Source organism: Medicago sativa, chromosome 3, assembly GCF_051527215.1.
Source record: "Medicago sativa cultivar Bolivia chromosome 3, Bolivia_mono, whole genome shotgun sequence".
In the NCBI taxonomy this organism is placed as follows: domain Eukaryota; kingdom Viridiplantae; phylum Streptophyta; class Magnoliopsida; order Fabales; family Fabaceae; genus Medicago; species Medicago sativa.
The window spans coordinates 73,961,327-73,972,128 of NC_140751.1; the positions used below are offsets into that span (position 1 = coordinate 73,961,327).

The following is a 10,802-nucleotide window of genomic DNA, read 5'->3' on the forward strand; positions in this document are numbered from 1 at the left end:
ATATTCGCCTGTCTCTGTTAAAGTGTCCTTCAAAGTAAGCGTCGTATCAATGGTCTGCTGAGTACATATATTCATTAGAGAACGACCATCGGGCATCCAATTATCAAGCCAAAAGTTTATTTTTCGACCATCTCCCAGCTGCCAAACCGTATGTCTTTGGAATTGGTCCCAAGTACATGCTAAGGCTTTCCATAAAGGGGAGTCATAAGGCTAAGAAGTAATAGCAACTCGAAGATCTTTATTTCTACCATACTTACTATAAAGGACCTTGCACCAAAGATCATCCAGTTTATTGATCATGTTCCACAACATTTTCATAAGGAAAGCTTCATTCATTTGTTTTTGGTTCCTAATACCAAGACCCCCATCACCTTTAGGCAAGCAACAAACTTCCCAATTAATCAAATGAGGTTCTCATGACTTCTTTCTCAAACACCTGAAAAGTTGAAACAAAAAATAAATATCACCAACTAACTTGTCAGTTCAATATTCAACCTAAGTCATTAGTAAAATAAACAAAAAATACAATGGTAGATACATATTTTGAAATTTTAAAAATTAGAGACTGTATTTTCAGGTATAAAAATTGTGAGACTAAATATGTGAACAAGTTAAAATAAGATGACCAAATATGCATTTAAACCTTTAAGTGTATAAGTTAAATTAAGGTGACCTTTTATATGTGGTGGTATATTTAGGGACAACAGAGGATCTTTGATGGGTTGTTTTATAGGTAATCTTGGAGCATTCTCTGTTTTTGAGGTTGAAATCTTTTGTTTTATTATGGCTATGGAGCACGTTTTGCAGCTGGGTTGGAGAAACATTTGGTTAGAAAGTGACTCTACTAGTGCATTGTTGACTTTTAAGAATGTCTCTCTAGTGCCGACCCGTTTGAAAAAGCGGTGGCACGACTGCTTTCTGACAGGTTTTCAGGTGATTTCTTCGCATATATTCCGAGAGGAGAATAGTTGTGTGGATGGTCGTGCTAATCATGGTCATAGTATTCAGGGTGTTTGGTGGTCCATTACTCTTCCAGATTTTATTCAGGATTCGTTCTTTTCAGACCGTTTCGGTTTGCCTAAATATCGTTTTCCTTAATTTTATTTTTGTTTTCTTCTTTATTTGTTCCCTGCTTTGGTTTTGAGGGTCAAGTCTAGCCCCCCTCTTTGTAGAGATTTTGCTATTTTTTAATAATATTATTTTATGAGGTCATCGACAGAGGATAGAAATCGTGTGGAGGTGTCAACCTAGTTGGGATGTCCGCGAGTTTCCTTGATGTCTGCTCCCCTTGATTTAGCTAAAAAAATCTCTCTTACAAATTTTTTTTTTTTTGACAATGGATGAATTAAATATGAATTTTTAAATTATTAGCGTTTAAACAATTCATATTTTGTTAAAAAAATCTAAATTTTTGTGCGAGAGATTGCTATAATATTTTAAACATTTCTGTAAAAATTCATTAAAAAATATGAGGGCACGTACGAGTTGACTTCAAAACAGGAAACAAAAATCGTGAAGAAAAATATTTGGGAGACCAAATCTTGCTGAATTTTTTAAAAAACATTAAAAATAAAATTTGAGATATTTATAAGAATAAAAAAAAACTTATTAGTTAGATCATCTTCAATGGTGAGGTCTTAACCATTGAAGACTCGATACCTAATAGGTACCCCCATTGGGGAAAAAACTTTTGGGGATCTTCTAAGATCCAAGGTCTCACTAATGACCTCCATTTTTAAGTGGATCCCACGCTACTTTATATTAAAATAATCATTGTATTGTTGGAACGTAAATGATGAAGAGTTATTGGTGAAACACATTTAGACCTTTTGTCAGATGATCTTCATTAGAGTGACTGAGTGCTTATTAGGTACTATTATTAAAAAATTATAAAATAGTGATGTATATACGTGATACTCATTTAAGAACTCTAAATTGATGGTCTCCATTGTAGATGTTTATGATCTTTAAAGAGTATCATGAAACACTCGTTAACCTTTCTCTTTTCTATTACTACTCCATCCGGTCTCAAATGTAAGAAACTTTTCACTTTTTAGATTCATTCAATAAATGATGTATGTGGTCTATATTATAGATCACATACATCATTTATTGAATGAATCTGAAAAGTGAAAAGTTTCTTACATTGGAGACCGGAGGGAGTATATTATAAAGGATTAAATATGTTTTTGATCCCTATAAATATATCAACTTTTCGTTTTAGTCCCTCTAAAAAATTTCTTCAACTTTTAGTCTCTTGAAACTTTTGCATCTTCACTTTTGGTCTCTCTTTTAAAGTAAACTCATATATAAAATTCACATTTTTGAATGAAATTTTCCATAAAAATTTATAATAATATAAGAATCTCTCCCAAAATTTTTTTGAATTTTTTAACAAAACATGAATTAAATATGAATTTTATATTTATGGTGGTTAAAAATCTATATTTAATTTATGTTTTGTTAAAAAAATTCTAATTTTTTTTATACAGTTTCACAATATTCTACATTTTTCTACACAATTTCATTAAAAAAATACAAAAATTACCTTAAAAATAGGGATCAAAATAGTGATTGAAAATTTTATAAAGACTAAAAGTTGAAGGGAAATTTTAAAGAGACTAAAACAAAAAGTTGATATATTTATAGAGATCAAAAACATAATTAACCCTATCATAAATATGAGATTTGACCATCTTTTAAATGGTAATTCATATCAACCCCATAAGATGAGTTTTCTTCACTTCTCTTCTCCAAGGTGAATTTTCTTCTCTTCTCCCATCCAAACATAGAGTAAAGAAGTAGTAGCTTCTAATCTCACCAAGTCCGTTCAATTTTATGCTACCATTTCAATCCGAATATTAGATTAGATTCTTTCAAAACGTGGAAGCCATGGGCGTAACGCTAAAATTCAGTCAAAGTGTCAACACATTAAACTCTGAACAAACACAGTACCCTCCACATGTCCTCCTCTAACCCCTCCACGCGTCACATTGTCATTAAGCCGGCGGCATCAAACTCCAAAATCCCCCTGTACCCTCATCACAGACAATCATAACCCATCCCCTCTCAATCCAAAAAGTAAGACCAGTCAATCAATCATCATAATCATAATAGTTAGTATTATTCTCTCAACCAACTTCATCTTATTTAATTTAAAATCGCATCTCATTTCATTGAACCTTCTTCCTTCGAGTTCGTCTCACCACAATAACTAACTACCTCCGTTACCTTTTCTTTTCTCTCCCAACACTCCATCTCAAATTAATCCATATACTTTTCATTTATGTAATGTAATTAAAATTAAAATTCATACAGTACATGTTTTGACCAAGACTTTGTCTTTGTCCTTCCATTCACATTAATTCAATTTATTTTACATTTTTCATAAATCTGCTACCTAGACGTAACCGTTTTTATTTATCGTTCTTATAAACTCTCTTCACGCATATTCCGCTTCCCGCCTCCGTTCCGTTCTCTCTTCTTATTTTCTGACAGTGATCGATCGCCGTAAGGGTCCCATGAAGCTTCTCTCAATCACCGCCGTCAATCACCGCCGCCACGTCACCTTCCTCCAATTCAAACACTAATCATGCATCCTTTCTGCTGCGTCTCCGCTATTTCCGACCAAGCTTCACCGGTGAAACCTCCGTCTCCGTTCACTGACTTTAGCATGCCTCCTCCACCACCATCCGTCGCTGTTAGATCCGATTCGACAGCTCCGATTCATAGTCACAGCCATAGCAACGGTAGTCAGCGAGAACAGCCGGCGGTGGTTGTTGATTTGAAGATCAACGACCTCGTCGGAAATGGAATCTCAGGTATACTGTATAAATGGGTGAATTACGGTAAAGGATGGAGACCTCGATGGTTTGTTCTACAAGATGGAGTTCTCTCTTACTACAAGATTCATGGACCTGATAAAATTATCGTTAATCATGAAACTGAAAAAGGCTCCAAAGTTATCGGCGATGAATCTATTCGAAGGATCAATCGCAATCGTAATTCTTATCCCTATCAACATCGTCGAAAACCTTTCGGTGAAATCCATCTCAAGGTTCGTTAATCAATTAATCCAATTCATCAACTATGTTTGAATCAGTATTCATATGATTAATTTTGATTTTGATTTTAAAATATTGATAAACTGTGATTTAGGTTTCAACGATTCGCGAGAGTAAATCAGATGATAAGAGATTTTCGGTGTTCACGGGAATGAAGAGACTTCATTTGAGAGCAGAGTCACGTGAGGATCGTGTGGCGTGGATGGAAGCTTTGCAAGCAGTGAAAGATATGTTCCCTAGAATTTCCAATAGTGAATTAATGGCTCCTGTGGATAACGTAACAATTTCAACTGAGAAACTAAGAAATCGGCTTCTGGATGAAGGAGTGAGTGAAGCGGCTATTCAGGACAGTGAACAAATTATGAAAACTGAGTTTGCAGCGTTACAGAATCAATTAGTGTTGCTTAAGCAGAAGCATTCCATCCTCATTGACACGTTACGCCATTTAGAGGTACTACATCATTTTTAATTCAAGTTGAAATCTTCAATTGTGTTTTACTATCCGTTGTTATATACTTTTCTGTGTTTACTTTAACTGTCAAAACTTTCTGGTTTGTAATACTTCAATTGAGAGAAGATTAATTGTAAAGCGTAAGCAGTTCCTCTCTGAAACACGGACACCTATGAGATTAGGTGTGTCTCTGAGGCTGACACTCGTAGGTCACTCCTCCGATAGCTCACATAAGTGTCCCGATAAAAGCATTTTTTTTTCTTTACTTGGACATTCCCTGGACACTTTCAAAAGAGTTAAAATATGTCGAGCAATGATGATCACTGAAGGGTTAGAGACATTAAATTTGATTACATTGCTTTTAGCTTTTGGTATAGGAGATAGATGGATAAAGATGAAAACCTATCATATTTTGTTTAAGAACTTTTTGTAATGAAACAATTTGTTCAATTAAGATGCACATATATGTAATGAAACAATTTGTTCAATTAAAATGCACATATATATAGTTTAATTATTAATTTAGATATTTTATTGATAATGGTCATATTTTATTTTTTATAATAAATAAATAAATATATATGTATTGGTGCCGGTGTCCTATATTTTTTAAATTAGTAGTGTCGATGTGTTCGTGTTTGTATCGTGTGAGATACCCATGTCGGAGTCTGTGTTTTATAGGTTCCTCCTCTCCACTGCATTCTGTGTACACAATCAGTTTCATGGCTTGTATGCAGAATTTGAACCATGGTTACTAATATAGATGGCTCAGGTAGGAGTTTGGTATCGTAATGTGACCAAATATAAACCTTAAAACTCGGAAGTACTCCCTCCGTCCCTTAATGTAACCCCCCTTTGCTTTTTTCACATTTCTTAAGAAAAGTTGTCAGTGTAATTAATGTGTCTGTTTTGTGTATTAATATTACCAAACTGTCCTTTGTTTGTATGTGTAATAAATTTGACTATTTATATTTCAAGACAAATTAGTAGTATTAATTAGGGGTATGTTTAGGAAAAAAGTAATAAATGCTTCTAGTAATTTGAAAAGGGGGTTACATTTAGGGACAAAAATAAAATCAAATGGGTGGTTACATTAAGGGACGGAGGGAGTACGAAATTGTGGTCAATGAGTTATTCTTATGAAGTTTTATAGCTCATTTATTTACTCTTTACTGTAACTTCTAATGACCATGTTCTGATCAGAATCCTGGCACAGATTATACATTTAACTCAGGGCCGTTCTTTGGGGAATGCAAAGAGCTCAACCGAGCTGGGCCTCAAGAAAAAATTATTGCTCAATATCCCCACCCCCACTCAAAAAGAAATATATACATGTTTCATGTTTCAATTTCTAAGTAAAAAAAGCACGTCTTTAGTAAAAATAATTGCTAATTTTGATTTCGGTGGCTAATAACCAGTATACGAGTGTTATTTTCAATTTAAATAGAAGATTAATCTTTTAAAAAAATTGTGCGTTGTTTTTATTTATTAGGGGCCTATTTTTACTACGAGAGCCGAGCCTACAGTTTTATAGGGACGGCCCTGATTTAACTGATTATGTATCTGTTCAACCAAATGCTCTTTAATTTGAAATTGTATGAGCGGTGAGATGCTACATCAATTTAAGAACCAGTTTGAATACACTCTTAGTAAAAACATGTAAAAGAAATATTAAAAGGATCTTGCAATAACTGAGTATTTTTAAACATCAGCTTCTGTATCTCAATTTTTCAATAGCTCTCTCATTTACCTTCTCTATAGACACTTGTATAAGGACCCTATAAATTTATTTTAATTTGAGAAGTTTCCAAAAGTTAGAAGTTGATCCAAACCAAGCAATACTCTTGTATGATTTATTACGACCTTAAAATTTTCTTCCAGTTAAAAGCCATACAGCTGATCAACTAATGCCAACTATTATACCTAATTAAAGTATCTTCGACAATTAGACACATATTAATAGATTCAGGTTTATTTCTCCCTTCATTTGTATCTTGCAAGTTGCAAGCGTGTCTTCCCTAGTGAAAAACTGTTTATTATCCTGTCAGACAATATTGCACTGATCAGGAGTCATCTTGACTAACAGGTCAAGAACTTGGTATATTCTACATGTGATGACTATTTTAATTTGATGTTTTTTAATCTGATTAAATCCTGCATTGATGATATGCTTACGGCATTATTTTAATCAACTGAATTGCCCAATGTTGTCATGGTTTCCAACTTGTTTAACAAAACTGTTTACTCTCTAATTGTTTTGCATGTTGTTTTGTATTAAGGGTAAACTTTTTATTATAGTGTGTTAATAAACTTTCGTCCGTATTACATTATTGTAGACAGACAAGGTCGATCTGGAGAATACAGTTGTTGATGAGAGCCAAAGACAGTGGAATGTTGAAGATTCCTCTGGATTAATGCAAGAAAAATTTAGTGGTATGTTTTTTTTAATGGCTTGTTTATTAGGCATTAGTTTTCTCATATGCTCAACAGTCAAAATCTAGTCTTCGCATAGTTTTTAAGGCCTCCCCTTGTGTTAACAAATGGTTAAGATTTCAGACATTTCCGCATTGCCAGAAAGGTTAATGTAGATGTTTCATAGGTCTGGTGATTCATTTTCTTGAAACTTTAAGTATTTATCTTCCACTGTCTCTAATACACAGATTCCCCCTAACTTCCCCTGCTTTTTTTTTTTCTTTCTCAAATCTTTCCACCCCTATATTCAATTAGTGTGTAATCTGTAATGCTTATTACTCCTACCTGCTAGCCAATTGCTATAACCTATCTGTGATTTTTACACTTATTTGTTTCATTTTCTATTTTTAATTCAGAAGGAAGTGCAAGTGAATCTGAGGATGATAATGAGAGAAATGATGTTGCAGAGGAAGAAACAGATGACGATGACAATGTCTTTTTTGATACCCGTGATATTCTATCATCAAGTTCTTTTAAAAGTAATGGGTCTGATTATAGAGTATCATCTTTCTCATCTGATAATGATGCATTTGAATCAGAGGACGATGTAGATTCTTCAAATAGATATATTGGAACCAACCACCCTCGTGTTAAGCGGCGAAAGAAATTGCCAGACCCTGTAGAGAAAGAGAAAGGTGTCAGTCTTTGGTCAATGATCAAGGATAATATAGGGAAAGATCTAACAAAAGTTTGCCTTCCTGTTTACTTTAATGAGCCTCTCTCCTCCCTGCAAAAGTGCTTTGAGGAAATGGAGTACTCATATCTGCTTGACCAAGCATATGAATGGGGAAAAAGGGTAAGTCAGATTTGGCTGATAGATTTATATTGCTCTGCCATATTAAGGAAAATATGGGTACTTCAATATGATCTAAGAAAACTAATTGATAAAATGTTGCGCAATGTTGATTTTTTTTTACCTATTAGCTCTTTCAATGCAGTATTGGTGTGCTCTTCCCCTTTTTAATCAGTTGGAGTTGCTATGCAGGGTGATAGCCTCATGAGGATTCTCTATGTCGCTGCTTTTGCTGTATCTGCCTATGCTTCAACCGAAGGAAGAATTTGCAAACCATTTAATCCATTACTTGGGGAAACATATGAGGCTAACTATCCAGATAAAGGCCTTCGGTTTTTCTCAGAGAAGGTATAATATATAATGACATTATGAATGTATTACCTTTTTACAAGTCAATTAATCATGATAAATTCTTCGTCTATCTTTCTTTCTGATTTCATGGGGTATTGGTTTCTTCCATAGATCCACTATTGTCTGAATGTGCTTTTTCTTTTTGTTATTTTTGAGGTCGAAATGAGAGTTACTTGAATAATTTATTTGATGAAAACTGTGTGCTAATGCTCGCATCTTTGGACTCCTTACATCTACTTCGTTTCTGTTTGAAAGGAACAATGTTCCCAATATGAAGGACAAGAATTTTGGAAACTACACTATTTAGTTCATGAATAAAAGGAGTAATTGAGTCCATTAGTTCTACACAAACAACCCTATGAACATGATACACTTTAATTTGGAGATACAAATTTGCTTTTTTCAATCTATGTCCTCTATCTGAAATTATTAATATTTATGCTTCCTCTCAGGTCAGTCATCACCCTATGATAGTTGCATGTCACTGTGAGGGTACAGGATGGAAATTTTCGGGGGATAGCAACTTAAAAAGCAAATTTTGGGGCCGCTCAATTCAGCTTGACCCTGTCGGTACTTTGACTTTGGAATTTGATGATGGAGAGGTTTTCCAGTGGAGCAAGGTATGTTTTAATTACTTTAGTGGCTGTCATGCCCTGGTTTGGTTTTAAAGCAGTAAATCAAATTGACTTTTCTTTTCAGGTTACGACATCAATATACAATCTCATATTAGGAAAGCTTTACTGTGATCATTATGGTACGATGCGTATAGAGGGAAACCAAGAGTACTCGTGTAAGCTGAAATTCAAGGAACAATCTATAATTGATCGAAATCCTCATCAGGTGCTTTATTTCTGTTTCATGGATTTCATTTTTTTTACTGATAATATATTCCTCTCTGGCTTGTATAATGTAGAGTATCTTATTGTATAGATTTCATCCTCACACACTTTGTACCAATGATCGGATTACAATTCCAGGGAAAAAAACTTAGGCGTTTGAATAAATATCCTTTTTGAATGTCATCTTACTATGGCATGCCTTCCATTTTAGGTTCATGGTATAGTACAAGATAGGAACGGAAAAACAGTATCAACCTTGTTTGGAAAATGGGACGAAAGCATGCATTATGTTAATGGAGACTACACTGGGAAGGGGAAAGGTCATGAATCTTTGTCAGAGGCTCATCTACTCTGGAAGCGAAGCAAGGCTCCCATGTTTCCTACTAGATATAACTTCACTCGTTTTGCCATCACGTTAAATGAACTTACCCCTGGATTGAAGGTTTGTTTTGTTAACTAATACTTTTTACGTGTTGCCACAATTATATGGATTTTAAGAATAAATATTCTCTGCAATTTGTGCATTACATATTTGTGTGTTTTTACTGGAGTTGACTTAACTCTTCATTAACAAATCATTTTCTGTAACAAAGGTGAAATATGAATCATTTGAATATAACAAGTAAATCCAAAAGAAAGAACAAGATAGTTCCATCTTCATTATGCGTATTGTGTGTGTTTGTTTGCCGGATTTTTGGCATTTTACTAGACATTCATTATAATTTATTTATTTGTGGATACATAGGAGAAATTGCCACCAACAGATTCGAGATTAAGACCAGACCAACGGTATTTAGAAAATGGGGAGTATGAGATGGCAAATTCAGAAAAGTTACGGCTTGAGCAACGGCAACGGCAGGTGCCTATTACATTTTGTGATGTCTTATCTTTGTTTTTACTAAATCATTTGTAGTACCTTGAGAATTCAGGCTTGAATAATGATTATCTTATATGGATCACATGTCATAGACACACATGCCTTTATAATTTCCAATAATGATTATCTTATATTTGTTTGAATGATATTCAGGCTCGGAAGATGCAAGAGAGCGGTTGGAGACCGCGGTGGTTTTCAAAGGATAAAGCAAGCGGGGCATACCGCTATATGGGAGGGTATTGGGAGGCTCGAGAAAAAAGAAACTGGGACACATGTCCCGACATCTTTGGCCAAATTTCTCCAGATCATCTATCTGATGAAGTTCAAATTACATCTTAATTTTTCTGTTTATTCTTCCCTCCACATTTTTTTACATATGGGTGTCTATGACTGCTGCGTCGTAATTATAGTACACTCATTAAATTAATGTAAGGCAATTAGTTGAAAATATGAGCGAGCAATAATGTAATTCTTTCTCTGATTTTTTATTTGTCCATTTCAAAGTATACTGAATCGAATTTCTTACTAGATGGTGGCTGACATAATAATCAAGAAATGAGTTTCAGTCAAAAGTTCTAGTTCTAAAACATGAATTTTCAATTTCTAATGTTTCTATTAATAATTTAAATTTCCTAACGGGTTAACTCAGGCCATCGTTGTTGTTAGAAAATAATAGGGATTAGGTGGAACTCAAAGTTTTCATAGTGCATAAACATTGCAAATATTGAATCGTGTGTTGGCAGTACACTTTCCAACTCACTTTTGCCATCTTTTGAAATTTAAATTTGTCTCAAAATTTTGAAAATAGCTTTCATTTCACTATCTAATATGGGTTTCACGTAAATTTAGTGCGACTCTAGACCACACTTCCTCGTCCTCGTGTTTAATGTTTATTTTAATGTGTTGATCTCTAAGCTAATAACAAAATAAATAAATTAAATCACAAAAATTAAAT

General features: G+C 34.0%; 1 protein-coding gene across 2 annotated transcripts; it reads left to right on the forward strand.

Annotated features, from left to right (window-relative positions):
- The first annotated feature begins 3,178 nt into the window (after nt 1–3,178).
- LOC146940075 (oxysterol-binding protein-related protein 1C-like) lies at nt 3,179–10,419 on the forward strand. 2 transcript variants are annotated; one of them, XM_085753666.1, is made up of 10 exons: nt 3,179–4,057; nt 4,159–4,515; nt 6,852–6,948; nt 7,344–7,783; nt 7,973–8,128; nt 8,584–8,751; nt 8,831–8,971; nt 9,182–9,412; nt 9,716–9,829; nt 10,001–10,419. In XM_085753666.1, the coding sequence occupies exons 1-10, from the start codon at nt 3,593–3,595 to the stop codon at nt 10,184–10,186; spliced, it is 2,355 nt and encodes a 784-aa protein (XP_085609792.1). In that variant the 5' UTR covers nt 3,179–3,592; the 3' UTR covers nt 10,187–10,419. The 2 variants fall into 2 exon arrangements, with proteins under 2 accessions (XP_085609792.1, XP_085609793.1); XM_085753667.1 differs by having other exon boundaries at nt 7,347–7,783.
- The last annotated feature ends 383 nt before the right edge of the window (nt 10,420–10,802 follow it).